This window comes from Ovis canadensis, chromosome 13, assembly GCF_042477335.2.
Source record: "Ovis canadensis isolate MfBH-ARS-UI-01 breed Bighorn chromosome 13, ARS-UI_OviCan_v2, whole genome shotgun sequence".
NCBI classification, from domain to species: Eukaryota; Metazoa; Chordata; class Mammalia; order Artiodactyla; family Bovidae; genus Ovis; species Ovis canadensis.
Window position 1 is genome coordinate 36,383,151 of NC_091257.1, and position 15,460 is coordinate 36,398,610.

General features: G+C 36.3%; 1 protein-coding gene across 2 annotated transcripts in view; it reads left to right on the forward strand.

Annotated features, from left to right (window-relative positions):
* The window catches only part of PLXDC2 (plexin domain containing 2), a 440,092-nt gene that overhangs the window by 386,189 nt on the left and 38,443 nt on the right, over positions 1 to 15,460 (forward strand). For both annotated transcript variants that reach the window (XM_069547392.1, XM_069547393.1), the window contains exons 11-12: positions 5,782 to 5,932; positions 7,360 to 7,398. In XM_069547392.1, coding sequence (XP_069403493.1) covers positions 5,782 to 5,932; positions 7,360 to 7,398 — 190 coding nt within the window. The remainder of the gene's footprint in view (positions 1 to 5,781; positions 5,933 to 7,359; positions 7,399 to 15,460) is intronic.

The following is a 15,460-nucleotide window of genomic DNA, read 5'->3' on the forward strand; positions in this document are numbered from 1 at the left end:
AAGCCCTCCTAAATATATGTGTGGGGAATACACCATGTCCTATGGTCTGTGCTAAGCACTAATTTTTTAAAAAAAAAATTATTCCCTCTTCCCAAGAAGCTCAGACTCTAGCACATTCTATAATATCCAGTGTTTCCTTTTTATTCCATAACTAAATTGTCAACATTACTAGCTCTATTGTGAGCAATCCTAGACTTCTGTTACAGGTAAGTGAACAGGGTCACCAACTCCAGTCTATTTTCTGTGCTTAAAACTAGCGTTAAATTTTCCTTCTGATCTTGTGAGATCAATTTATTCAATAAGTGCAGATCCTAATATAAGAACGTACTATTTACTGTTCTAAGTACTGCTAATATAAGTGTGAGAAATGTGTGTAGCAGGGGAAACACACACTGAACAAAGAACCACACTTAGAGAATGACCCCGGCAAAGAGGTGCATGGTCTTGTTCAGCAGGATAAGGGAGCGTTTGTTTGAGGAGGTGATATTTAATGACTTCTGAGGGGTAACTGAAGATAAGAGTGGTGAGAGGTAACACTGGTGAGGTGAACAGGGCCCAGTAACACTGAAGCAGTTTGAGCCTCGTGTTAAAGACAGGACAAAGCTATCTGAAGGGTTTTAATTAAGGGGATGATATGATCCCAATGACTTTCTGGAAGAATGAATACATTGTATATTACCCTGTCTTAATTACTGTAGTTTTATAAGGAATATCACTAGCTATAGAACAAACTTTACTTTTTCATCTTCTCAGGTGTTTTGACAACTTTTGAACTTTTGTTCTTCATATAAATTTTAAAATCAGTCAATCTTGTCAGTATTTTTACTGAAACTCTGTTGCTCAGTTGTGTTCAACTCTTTGTGACCCTACGGACTATAACTCGCCAGGCTCCTCTGTCCATGGGATTTCCAAGGCAAGAAGGCCATCTCCTTCTCCAGGGGATCTTCCCAGCACAGGGATTGAACCCACATCTCCTGCTTAGCAGGTAGATTCTTTACCACTGAGCCACCAGGGAAGGCCCTCATTTTTACTGAAGTTACATTGAACTATGAATTATACTGCATTTCCAAATTATGGCAATTTTAAATTTCATCTTTTCAGTATTGACTTCTTACCTAATTGAATTGCCAGACAGCACATTTTATATGACACTGATTCTTTAAAATTAGTTGGAGCTTTTAATGGAATAGTCAATGAGTCATTTGTAACAAAGATCTACGTGTGCTTGAGAAGGATGTGTGTTTTCTAATTGATTGGTTATCAAGTTGGATAAATGGGTTCTAGGTGTTTTCATCATAAGCTTCTTTACCATAAACATTTTGGCCGCAAACATTTTTGCCAAGTAAATGGCCATGAGGTCATAATTTTGCCACTAAAGATACAATAAGGAAAAATAAAAGAGGGACATTAGAAAGGATATAATGAAACATGAAAGTGAATCACAAAATTAAAAAGATTTTATTGAGAAATACAAAGTATCTGAATACATTTAATGTGTGTGGAGACCCACGACAATACTTTGCAAGTAAGCGACTTTATTCTGTGGGTTGAACCTAAGCACTTGCTTTCCAAGTCTTTTGTTCATAGTATTACACGTTTTTTTTTTGCTACCAATTTGTCTGCTTGTTCAATATCCCAATGTTATTTTCAGCAAAATTTCTTCCTTCTTGAAGAGAGGTATCAATTCCAAATGCTAGGATGCATGTTTGTACCTGAGCTTTCTATTGTGTCATAAAAGCCTCTGCACTGCTGTTTGTTCTTGGCATTTTGACACATGCCTTCGAAAGACATTACAAAGTTTTATGGGAAACGCAGATTCACCTCTGTGCCTTCAAGGTCCTTGGCCTCTTTCCTGCCATGTCTTGTGTTTCAGAAGAAGAAACCAACTTGGGCAAATCATCATCATCTGTCATGATTTCTGTACTGTGTATATCCACCCAAACAACCAGCCAGATATTTTATCTTTTACAGCAAAATTGCGTTACAGCCAATTAGTTATGTGGCAAGAGTATTTTCAGCAAAAATGCATGTGACAACGATATTTACAGCAGAGAAGATTATGATGAAAATTCTGAATATGTGATAAATTCAGTCAGACTCTCTCCATTCTCTTCATCTTTACCTTCTGGGCTCTTTAGAGGTAGGCTGGACCTGCTCATCACTTCCTTGCATAACCTCTCTTTTATATCATCTATTTTCTTATTTCTCTGTGCTGAATCCCAGGGGATTTTTTTCAGATCTGTTTGCCAGTTTATTAATTCTCTCTTCCTCTTGTTCAATCTGCTCTTTAACCTATCCATTGAGGTAGTAATTTCAACAATAGTATTTTTCATTTTTTAGTGTCAATCTTTAGTCAATCTGCCATGTCATTTTTATAGCCTGTTTACTAGGTTATTTTTAAATTTTCCTATTTATTTATTTAAATATTTCATGTCTAATTTTTATATGTTTCACACTGGATGATCCCAATCTGGGATCGAAAAGATTTTCCCTAGTCTAGTTATGTTGTTCTCTGTTTTTGCTGGGTCTTTGTCAGACTACTCTTTTTCTCTTTGTGTTTCTTTTTGTGTCCTTTAATTAGCAGTGCATTTGTTTGATCTTATTCCATGGGAATTTCTAGGATGTGGGTAGGTGATGTTTTCCACTAAAGAGGTTTTGATGATGGAAACCTGAGGGCTTCAGGGGGTGCCATCTGTTCCCGCGTTACTATGGGGAGGAAAGGTGGATTCATCTCCCCCATCTACTGCTGGTACCAAGCTGATCTCCTTGGAGCATAATTAGTTTTTGGCATTTTTACCTTCAGTGCAAACCCTGCACTTTTATTTTACCTAATGTATATTGCTCCTGCTGTCTTTATAGCACACAGGTTTTGCTTTATTTTGTTTTGGTGGTAGAGACAAAAGAAAGGCTCCTTCAGAGATTTTTCTCTACTTCTTGAAAATCCTCAAAATGCTTCCAAATTCTTGTTTTATCCAGAATCCACTTGTATTGCGGCAGGAGGACAATTCAGGAGCTGTAGTCTGCCTTTACTGCTATGAGCAAAACAAAGGTCAGGATTTTAGCTGAACCATTAGGGTGATTAAGGATACTGATATACAGATGTGTGTGTGTGTGTGTGTGTGTGTGTGTGTGTGTGTGTGTGTGTGTGTGTAAATAGAACCACAAGGGAAGAACAATGTGTGACGAATTCCGTCTTAGACTTACTGAGCTTGAGAAGTCTGTGACATCCACATGCATATAATTCAATAGATGAATACTTGGGCCTAAAATTCAAGAGAAAAATGTGGACTGGAGTTAGACATTTATGCATAATTAACATAAAGATGTTAATTGAAGTCATAGGTATGGAGGAGATTATTAGTGACCATGACTATAGAGAAAAGACAGGTCAGGAAAGATTCATAAGAACCACCAACCCTTAAAACAAAGAAAGAAATGGAGAAGCAGTTGTTAGACAGGTGTCAGAAAATTGATGAGTGTGTGTCACAGACTCTAAGGTTGGGCAATGGACAGACAGTGCCAAATGCTAATGAAATATTGAGTGTACATGGAAGGTGTGGTAAATAAGGAGATATTTAGAAACACTGGTATGAGAAGTTTCAGTTAAGTTGTGCTGAACAAAAACAAACTTGTGGGCATCTGCAAAGCCCAAGGCTGGTCCATCTCTCTTGAATTCCAACTGTGAATGGAAGGAAAAGCAGGATGATCCCAGGATGCATGTGGAGAAGAGGGAAGATGGAGGTTTTAAAATAAGCTGGGATGTGCTTGAGTATGGTTAAGTGCTGATGATAACAAGGCAAGAGGGAATTAAGATTAAATACTGAAGAGAAGGGAGGGGGTCAAATGAGCAGGTTCACAATCCCTGAGAAGGTAGCCTGGGCTAGGCCAGAGCAGACACTGAGGGAACAGCTGTAAACAGTGGACCTGTCCATCCCAACAGGAGGAAGAAGGACGGATCAGTACATCAAGTAGGGATGCTGATCTGTAAATAAATTTTTAAAATTTTTGCTAATGACTCACTTATCAAAGATATAAAAAGTGAGGCGAAGGGTAAAATTGGGAGACACATTATGGAATGGCAGTTCTAAGTAGAGTGGAGAGGGTTTGAAATTGATGCTGAGGGTAATGAGAGAGGAGGTCAGCAAAGCTGGGCAGTATTGCCAGGCAGCACAGGAGCCCTTGCTGGGGATGCTGGAGGTGAGTTTGTGGAGTTCCCAGTGGGAGGATGTGTGGTTGTTCTCCAGCTTGCGTGGTCGCTCTCTCTCTCTCTCTCGCTCTCTCTCTCTCTCTCTCTCTCTCTCTCTCTCTCTCTCTCTCTCTCTCTCTCTCTCTCTCTCTCTCTCTCTCTCTCTCTCTCTCTCGCTCTCTCTCTCTCTCTCTCTCTGTCTCTGAGCTTTTGCGCAGGCAAGGAAAGGCAGAGTGTTTACTGTATTTGGTATTGCAGGTTTTCTAAGAAGGTGATGTGGAAAACAAAATACAAAAAAAAAAAACAGGGCTAGATGCTTAAAGATATTGAGCAGAGAGGTTGAACTAATGGGGAAAAAACAAGACTAAGGGGAGAGCATCATTGTGCTTGGGTTTTCTACAGAATCACAGGATAAGAAGAATGTGAGTAGCTACATTCATGAACAGCTACATGGATAGACAGGAAAAAGGATAACTGAAGGTGTGATTTCAGAACTAAAGCATCCCCAGCTGCAGAGAAGGTCCAGGGTGTGGGGATGATAACTAAAGTGGAGTCAAGGAGGAGTCATGAGATTACCGAGGCTGAGAAGATGCAGGAACAAAAGCCTGCGGGACTGAATGGGCTGCCAGGATGTTGGAGAGGGTAAGCTGGATCATATCTAACTAGTGACAAGGAAACCATATTGGATGTTCTTCCTGAACCAGCAATACAGTGCACTGGATGTTTCTAATGACAAGAGAACTTTAAAAAAGGTATTTATTTAAGAAAACTTTTCAGTTGTGGGATAAGTACCATCCATATGTATGTAGTTATCTTCTATTAATAGTCAAGGCCCACCAGAGGGATGAAGCACAAAGAGGTAGGGAGAAATACCAACTTCTAAACCATAAAAGTTTGCATGTTGGAAATCGTTACTGATAAATGTCATATTGTTTTTTCTTGAGGGCTATAAATGAAAACTACAATATGCACCTTGTCCTCGTATAGCTCTGCTAGGAAGAAAATATTCTAAGTGATTGCCTGAGTGCTGTTCAATCCTTTGTGTGGGTGGCTCTGAATATTTCATAAAGGAAGGCAAAATTTTAATCTTAAATATCCATTCAACCTGTGGGAACTTATTTTTGAAACAATGAAGTAGTATAGAGCAGTTACATTTTTCAAATTTAGCATTAGCAATTTGATGTGAATGGAATACATTCTTTCTTCACACACTTAACCATGTCTTAAACCTTCTCTTTATATACATTTTTCTTCTAGTCTGTTTCACATCATGTCTTTTAAAAATATATTGATACAAAGTTTAGGTTAAGATCAACAGTAATATGAAAAGTTAAATGCAGAAATGACAGAATCCAAATATCTTAACATGGAAATGCTTTATAACATCCAATTTTAAATATATATATATAAAAAGTCAGTAAAATCTATAACTGTAGTCCTGTACAAAAAGTATTCCTCATCTTGATTTGAGAGGCCTCTGTGCTTTACAGCCCAGCTTCCTTTTATTTTTTTTTTGTTTCTTCTATTATTTTTCTTCTTGATACAATTTTAAAATGTAACTCCTCCATTGTCTTCCCCTCTGTTTCTCTTATTAGTCAAAAGAGAAGATGTGTGACCCCACAGAGCCAGTGGAAAGTTCTACTCGAACCAGCACCACCATACGTGCAACCACCACACAATTCAGGGTCTTGACGACCACCAGAAGAGCAGCCACCTCCCAGCTGCCCACCAGCCTGCCCACAGAAGGTGCCCTGGAGACACTTTTTCTCTGTTACTGAAGGAGGGAAAATTCACTGTTGACAAGTACAGGAGAGGTTCTCTAGGGGAAAAATTTTTCTTCAGCAAACTGGATTTCTTAAGAATGTCTAAAAGGGAAAATACAAAATTATGTTGGAGTAAAACTATGTGCTTTTTTTTTTAATGTATGGATGCCTTTTATTAAGATTTAGTCTTAAATGGTGACCTTGGCTACTAGAGCCCCTAGAAAAGAAAGAAAGAACTTTCTCTCATGTCCTTTCCTTCCTTCCTTTCTAGCTAAACTTTGTAATAACTGTGTTTAACATTTTAACCACAGGATAAGAAGGCAAAATGCATAGAAAATGTCCATTTATTTTGTATTCTGAATAATAGGTAATTCTACTAATACACAATTCTTATATTTGCCTGGATACAGTCAATAAAATATGCTGGTCTATAACCTTATAGAGAAGCGCTGCGTATGGCATAGAAATAGTACTAGAGAAGCATTTCCTTTGCCTGGAAAGGCAAAAATACTAGACAGCATAAATGCATGCACATAGCTCATTGGGGAAAGATGGTATATTAGCCCAAATCTGTTAGTCATTTATTCTGAATGGTGCCACTAGGGAGAGATGTGAGACCAGTTAGCCAAGAGTAAGCCTGAAGGGGAAAACATGGTCTTATTTATTTGCATAAGCCTTGCTTTAATTTGAATAGGATATTAAACTTGAATCTTTTGCTCTTAATTGAAATTTAATTGGATATTTAAAGTTAACTGGAATAAAGTGTTAAAATGAGGTGAAGAACAGCTGCTAAGTACATTTTATTGCTTTTAAAACCAATATTATATTTTAATCCATCTTATTTGGGGTTGTTATGTAGCCTGAGAAAAAATATTTCTGTAATTCAAATCCTCCCCTTTAGAATGAAATATACCATTAAAATTAAAAGCACATTCTACATTTTGTAGGACAAGATATTTTGTATATTATTTTGGTCATATTTATTAGCAATGAATAAGCATTTAACTTTTGAAGTTAAGTTTGTAAATAATGACAAATATTTACTGTTCCAATTAACTTGGAATTTCCTTGATCTTGGCTTTTAAAATAAATAAGAACTCTAGAGTCTAATTACAGTAAATCATTTTAGAAAATTAAAATAAATGTATTTCAAGTAAAAGTTATAACAGTGTACTTTTCTCATAGCTCTTAAGAGTCATATAAAACTTTACTAAAATTTTACAATCTTGATCTTACAAACTCAGGAAGTTTAGTACTGCATCCTATAAGGTAAGACTAACTCTCATTGACCTAGAAATTTACTCAGTAAAGTATCAAAATCCATTCCTGTTAAACAGTACTGCATTAGTAGACAATTGATTTTTGCACCTTAAAATTTTTTTTTGTTGTAACTTTGACTTTCTCTTCCAGATGATACCAAGATAGCTCTACATCTAAAAGATAATGGAGGTAGGAACTGACATTTTTCTTTTATAAATATTTTTAAGATACTAATCTATTTCATTCATTTAAGCACGAGAAAGAACTTGTGGGCTTCTAAATGTAGAGTGAGGTCATATTTTACTCCCTGATGGTATTTAACACAGGAAGAATTCAATGGTTGATTTGAAATGTCAAATTGTTTCAATAGCGGAGTGAAATTCTAATCTCAGTTCAGTTCAGTTCAGTCGCTCAGTCGTGTTTGCCTATAAAACTTCAGGACGTCACTGACCAATTGCAAAGTGAAAATTTATCCACGTTCCTTGCTGTTTCTTGTTGCTGTAGTCCTTGGTTTATTGGTTGCATATGTGGCTATCTACAGGTATTGGGTTCAACCTTGTTTTGTACTACATTGACTATTCAACATCATTTATAATTAAAATTAAGAAAATAGAGCAACATGGAAATATACTTTTACTAGGCGTTTTTATCTTTTATGCAAAGAAAAGGACAAAAAGAAACTTGAGGAAGAATAGTTAATAAGTAGATAACTAGAGTTTTTCTAAGACAATTTAGGAATGTATGCAATAGTACTTGAAAATTTGAGGAAGAAAGGCTTTACCAAAACAAGTCTGTAAAAGATATTGACCAAAATTTTTCAAATAGTTCTTTTCCTTTTAAATTATGTTAGGTCATATGTGCAACTCTATCACAGAATGCTGGATTTCATAAAAGAGATGCAACTGTATTAATAACTGTTTATTCAGCTCAGGAAGGGGGTTTCCTCTTAGCATCTTTTATGTAAATGTGGGTTCATTGTATTATTGATCTCAACAGTCTCACTTTTGCAGCCCCAGGTGATAACCTGAGTAAGTCAGTATCCAACATATATGGTGTTAGGTATATTTCTCTCTGTATTTGTAGAGAATAGTTTCTAAATTACTCAGTCTAAGTCAAGAAAAAATATTTCTGTTTTTTCTTAGGTTACTGTATATCTATATATTTAGATCAGTCCACTTAAAAGTTGCTTAGCCTCTCCATATATATCATTATCACATCAGTTTTCCATTGTCTTGCTTCTATATCACAATGTTTTATTTCATTTATTTACTTATTGTTGTATTAATGCAATAAGTGGATAGCTTCACAAGTGGCCATTTGCTACATATACACTAGCTAGAAATGAAATCTTAGTGTTGAAAGGACTATAGCAATTCCCCCATTCAAAATTTCTCAGAGCAGGTTGTTAGTGAACCTAAGTCTTAATGTTGGGGTTACCTTCTTTGGATGGAGGGTGTTAAAAGGAGATAAACAGAATGGAGGAGGGGTCCCCAGAAGCTTCTGTTGTATTTGCTATATTTAATTATTAACACAGGTAGTAGTTATATGTGTTTGTTATATTGTTCTAGATTCTCTCTTCTTTTTTCTTTAATATGACTAAAATATTCTATAATGCTGACAGAAACAAACTAGAGAAGGAAATGCAACCCACTTCAGTATTCTTGCCTAGGAAATCTCATGGACAGAGGCATCTGGTGGGCTACAGTCCATGGGGTCACAAGAGTCAGACATGACTTAGCGACTAACCAACAACAATAGAAAAAACAAGATTCCCGTTATCAAATAGCTATGAGATATTCTGGTTGAAAAAAAAATGTAAGAAATTTACTTTCTGGAAAACTGTTTAAAGCTTTTACCGTTCATTCATTCATTTACTTATTCCTGCCAAGTGCCTGCTAATTGCAAGGGATTGTATATGCTTGCAGCTATGGTAGTGAAAATGGTTTAGACAAGTTCCTGGCTTTCAGAAAGCATAGCTTCTAAAGAAACTTCAAGATGGTGATAAAGATTTAGCATCTGGCATTTCTCCACTATTTGGTCTTAAAATTTTTTTACAAATAGCTTTCACTGACTTAATGTTTTGAATACACTTTGGGAAATAGTTTTCTAGAATGTTACCAGTTATCCCAGGGAAAATCCTTAGTTTTGTTTAATGCAGCAAGGAAGAGTAAAACTCTGAAGATTTTTTTAATGCAGTGCATTAAAGCTATCTTATGACACTGAGAAATCAAGTTAAGTAAATTCCAAGATTGAAATGGAGGGCTTCTTTTTTTTTTTCAATCATACTAGAAAAATTGACTATTGGATTTTCAGATTATATTAGATCACTGATATCCATCAGGTGGCACAATGGTAAGGAATACACTTGCCGATGCAGAGAGACACCAGAGATGAGGGTTCAAACCCTGGAGCAGGAAGATCCCCTGGAGTAAGAAATGGCAACCCACTCCAATATTCTTGCCTGGAAAAGTCCAAGGACAGAGAAGCCTGGCAGGCTACAGTCCATGTGGTTACAAAGAGTCAGACATGACTGAGCTACTCAGCACAAATGCATCAGGTACACGTCAGAGTTCCAAAATATCAGACTTAATATGTCTACACACTGGAACTCTTCATGGCTTGGTTTGCTAATGAAGCACGTTTCCTAAATATGCAGTTAGAGCAGACCAACTTGACCAGTGCTAAGATAAATGCTCCTTTCAAAGAGTACTTGAGATTGCACATTCCTTTTTATAGCAACTTTATTAAGTTAGATGCTACCACTGCTTTTTATTTTATGGAATATGGAAATGTAGGAAGGATTGCCAATTTAAATCCAACTTCATTAGTTAATTAAACATGTTGAAAGCAGAACTCAGAATCGTTCTTCTCCTCCAACTTAACATTTTTTTCTTTTTTTTTTGAGATTGATTTAATAACGGAAAAGGATGCCTAATTTAAATGCTTTCTCACATTTAGTGAGAATTTTTTTTAAACGCAAGCTAAGACATGTGTATAAATTGCTGTATATTGCAGAGAAATTCGGCACATTTTCTTTTAATTTAATTGGCTGTTCTTAAAACCACTTTAATTTAGAGATCTGCACTGTTCTAAGAAGAGGATGACATTTATCAAAGTACTCATGTGTTGCTATACCCTGCCCTTTACATACGTACATCACCTTCTTTAGATATTGGATTACCTTGGCTCTGAATCTTCCTGGAATATTTCTATGACTTAAAGTAGTTGATTTTCTCAGTGGTATCCACAGCTGACCTGATTATATATTCACTTTCCAGGAGATTTTCCTTCATCTTTGATATGAAAACATAAAATACTCCTGAGCAGCCGGACACCAGAGGCACACAACAGGGCTTCTCATTCACAGGACCCAGACTGAGTTCCAGTCTGCAAAAATCACTCTTGATAAATCGTCACTTGTGCACTGTGTTTCCTGCTACAATTAGATCAGGTCTAGGAAGAGCCTCTGCATATTTCCAGTGAAGTTGTTTGATTGGAGACGTTTTATTAGTCTTTGGCATTGAGTGAAAATCCTCAGTTCTCTAAATAAGTTGGAGAAAAGAAACTGAAAAAATATCTAGACAAAGAGAATGATTCCTAATGAATGCAGGTCCCATCAGTAAGTTAGCACTAATTGGCCATTATAAATGGCTGAATACAAAATCTCAGAGGAACCAATATACAGATAGTGTTTTGTCTCCAACTGAAATGTTCCTACTTGCATGTTTATGGTATTAAGTTGCAAGTAATATATATGTCTAATTAAGTAGCATTTCTGCTCCTTATCCCTGTGAAAGGCAGATAAGAAAGAGGAGGTAAGAGGAGGAGGAGAGGGAGGAGGAGGAGGGGGAGAATCAAAGAAAAAGAAGAGGAAAGGCACTTATCGTTTCCTACACTCCAAGCACTCTTCTAAGGGCTGTACATGTATTAACTCATTTAATTCACACAACATCCTTGTGACTGGTGCTGCCCATATTTCCATTTTTTAGCTGAGGAAATGGAGGTACAGAAAGGTGAGGTTACCTGGCTAGTACGTGGCAGAGCTGCCACGTGAGTCTATTTAGTCCTAATGTGGATTCCAGGACCCTGGCAACCTCACAGTGTGGCTGCTCCCGAGTAATGCAGTCCTCTTAGAAACTTCACATGGGAGGCACCAACCTAAGGAGTTTCGCTCACACCTCCAGAATTCTTTTTCCTCTTTGATAACAACTGATTATACGTATAAGTATTTAGAAATGAAATTTCCTTTTGCCGTGTAATTATGCCTTACTTTTCATTTTATCCTTTCTTTGAAAATCACAGTGCATTGATCCCCCTGTGTAACTGAGTCCTTTCTGAAACGCTGGCATGTGTTCTGCAGACTGCAGGGGTATGCTTTGTTTATGTTCAAAAACTAAGTTCTTTCAGCCTTCTAGGTTTCTTTAGAAATTCAAGTTTAATTCTCTATTAAGGGGTTCCTAGAATGTATTCTTTAAATAATATGCATTTCTGTGGATAATGGTTATAAGCATTTAAAACTACATCTCCCTTGGGTTTTCAAATTCTGGCAAAAGCTTGTTAGAAGAGTCACATTTTTAAGGAATTACCTAGCTGTATGTTTTTAGCTGGTGCAACTATTGACTGCCTTATTTGGCATTTAATTAGTTGCTTCCAAATGACACTCACACTTACCACCTAAATAGAAATGTAAATGCCTTCAAGATGCAAACTGGAAAAAATTATATTTAGGGCTGAAACAGGTCTGCGAGTTGAATCAATGGCAAAGTCTCTTAACTGAGAATTGAAATCTTCAACCAGATTCAGCTCAATTTAACAAACAGAGTTGTGCCATTCTGCTACAATGCAGATGTTAAAATTATATCAAGCTCTAAAATCCTATGACTGATTTTATTATTTAAAATTTGTTGACTGAGATTTGGTACTATGATAATAATACCAAAACCTGCATTCTCTCTTGGTTCCTCTAAAGATTCTTCCTTCTGATAAAGTCACATTTCTTTTTAAAGAACATATTTGCATGTAAGTTCTTAATTACTAATGATATTTAAAGTATGAGCACTCGAGACCACTGGTGGCACTGTGACAATGCAGGTGGCACTGTGTTCATCATTTCTTCCCATTGGTAGGGAGTCTGCTAAACCTGGATTCTGAAAGGCTGTGTTCTTGAGTCGGAAGGTGGGGTCTTCATCAAAAGGATGCTGAAGTAACTACATTAAGCAGTTTGCAGAATGTGATCAAGTTAATTCTGGAGTACAGATCTGCAAAATGATTAATTTTAAAGAGTTAATACAGAAATATTACTTTGAATGAATTATGGAGTGGTCCGTCTAAATTCTGAATCTGTTGTGTTTAATCTCCTACTTCTGAACATATAAAGCTTTTTATCCAAAGATAAAATGTTAGAACATTATTCTGACTTTTTCACTAGACTACTTCTAAGGTTATATTTTTATTACCTAGTGTGTAGTGACAGATCAAGTATCTAGTGTTTCATTTATCATTCAGTCAAATTATTTTTTGACTTTAATACATAAATCATCAAAGTCACCTATCTTTCACTTTTTTCTCCTACCTTCCCTTGCTATTTTTTTTTTCATCTTTTTCTTTAGCAGCGATCACAGTCTTGTAAGCAAAGGGAAACCGTTATTACCTTTTGACAGACTATTGAGTATCTATCACTTACTGTTTCTAAAACTGTAAAAATAACGGCATTTGGTTTTATCTTTTGCTCTGTTTGACTACTTTTCATGATAGCACTAACTGTATAAGAAAGTGTACAAGTGCCATAATAATGAACATTTGTTGTGCTTCAGAATATTATTTTGAATGTCCCCTATGGATTAAGAAATTCTCTTCTAAAATTTTGTTTAGAGTAGTATTTTTCAACTTTTCATGTACATAAGAATCATCTGGTTATTCTCATTTGATTATTCTAGCTCCTAAGAACCCCAGGGCTCAGACTGCTCTCCATAACACTTAAATCTGAGCCTCGGGATCTGGGATCCAGGCATCAATACTTTTTAAGCCCTCAGGCGATTCCCACATATAGTTCCATCAAGAACAGGTGGTCTGAGGCAATGCTTCATAAATATTAAGAAGCACTGGAGTCATCAGGGAAAGATAGAATCTATGCAAATCTGAAATTCACTTAAGAAATACAAGCAAACTATAAATTTAGGCATCATCAGCACATAATGATAGTTGAAATTATCAGAGTGAATGAGATCACAGAAGAATAATGTAAAAATGAAAAGGGCAGAAGACTAATGAGGGAAAATGTACATGCATGCTACGTCACTTTAGTCGTGTCCAACTCTGTGTGACCCCATGGACTGCAGTCCACCGGGCTCCTCTGTCCATGGGATTCTTCAGGCAAGAATACTGGAGTGGGTTGCTGTGGGTATCGTCCTGACCCAGAGATCAAGTTCACATTTGTTATGGCTCACCTGCATTGACAGGCAGGTTCTTTACCACTAGCACCACTTGGGAAGCCCATAAGGGAACACAGCAGTTGAGATTTTGTTGGCGGGGGCGGGGAAGGAAAACTCAAACACAGCAAGACAATCAGAAGAATTTGGAATCACAGAAAACAAGAAGAAAATTTCAGGAAGCAAGTAGTGAACAATGCCAAAGACAAATGAAAAACAAATAGAAAAGTAACCATTGAATTAAATAGTAAGTTGACATTAGTTGATCTTGACCTGATAGTTCTATAGTCCACAGATGCACATTCCCCAGAGAGAATCTGAGAAGTTGATGAGCAATAAGAAAATTGAACTTAAATGGGACACGCTGCTATTTAAAGAAGCTTGGTGAGACGGGAAGTAGGATTTCTGTTGTTTTGTTTTAGGAGTGTATTTATATGTTAGAGGTGTTGAGAAGAAAAAAAAGACATGAAGAAAAGGAGTTGAGAGATGACTGAGAATGAAGTGATATATGTGCAAGCAGGGATGGGTCAGTCCACGTGGATGAGAGGAGTTGGGCAAGAGGGAGAAGTTTAGGGAATTCCTCTTGAGCTTATTGTTTTCTCAGTGTGATAAGAGACAGCAATATGGCAAGAGTGAGTGGGAGAGGTCAGAGTATGGGGACCAGGAGCTGAGATAACCCATAGAACATTTCTGAAGGAAGTGGAAAAGGGAGCCTTTATGTATGTATGAAGGGTGTGCCAATGAGAACGTGGAGCCTGCTGACCGTGGTGACCATCCTTGTGCTTCGGTGACATCAACACTGAATGTTTTCATGTGTGCTTGAATCAATGCTTATTGATCCAGGAATCATGGAAGATGGATTCCTTGAATCCATATGGAATACGAAATATGCTGATCCAGCTTAAGCAAACAAACAAAAATTTTTCTTTGAGAGAAAAAATGTTATTTTTTAAAAGACATAAAGCTTTAAAGACAGTATTTTAACCTGTTAGATGGTAAATTTAGTTTAATATTTTTAGCAGCAAGGTTTTCACTGACTTACTGTTCTATTAAGACTAATTTTTGCTTGAATTTTATTCTGCATGGTCAAATAACACCACGCAAAATTTAAAATGTATCTTGGGTAGCAAGGACAGGCATTAATTATTTAACACTATTTCATAACAGTAAGTACTGTGACCAAATGTTATTATTTTAGTTACAGTAGTGAATTAGCAACTAATTGGATCAAATTTCAATAAGTGATTTCAACATGTGTTAACATTATGCTCAGCAACTACTAAAGGAAAAAAAAATTTAATATAGAGTTAAATTGAAATGGAACTCTGAGAAATATCTGTTTAACTTAAAGAAGGCAGGAGAGGAAGAAAAAATGGACCACATAATGGATGGACACAAAGGAAACAAATAGCAAAATGAAAGACCAAATTCAGGCATACCAATAATTTTACTAAATGAGTCAAAAATTCTACTTATATGTATTCAAAAGAAAGCATAGCCATAAAAATATTGTACAAGAATATTCATAGCAACTGTATTCATAATTGCCAATAACTGAAACAATCCAGATGTTTGTCAATAGAATAAACAAATATTTCATAAGATGGACTACTACTCAGCAGAAAAAAAAACAAACTGCGGATACATGCAATAATATAAATAAAACTTTAAATCATTCATTTAGGTAAAAGAAGCCAGGTATGAAAGAGTATATATAGTATGATTTGATTTATGTGAAATTCAGGATAGATGAAACTAATCTACAATAAGAGGAATCAGCACAGTGGTTTCCATGGCAGGGTAAGGTCAGGATTGATGGGAAT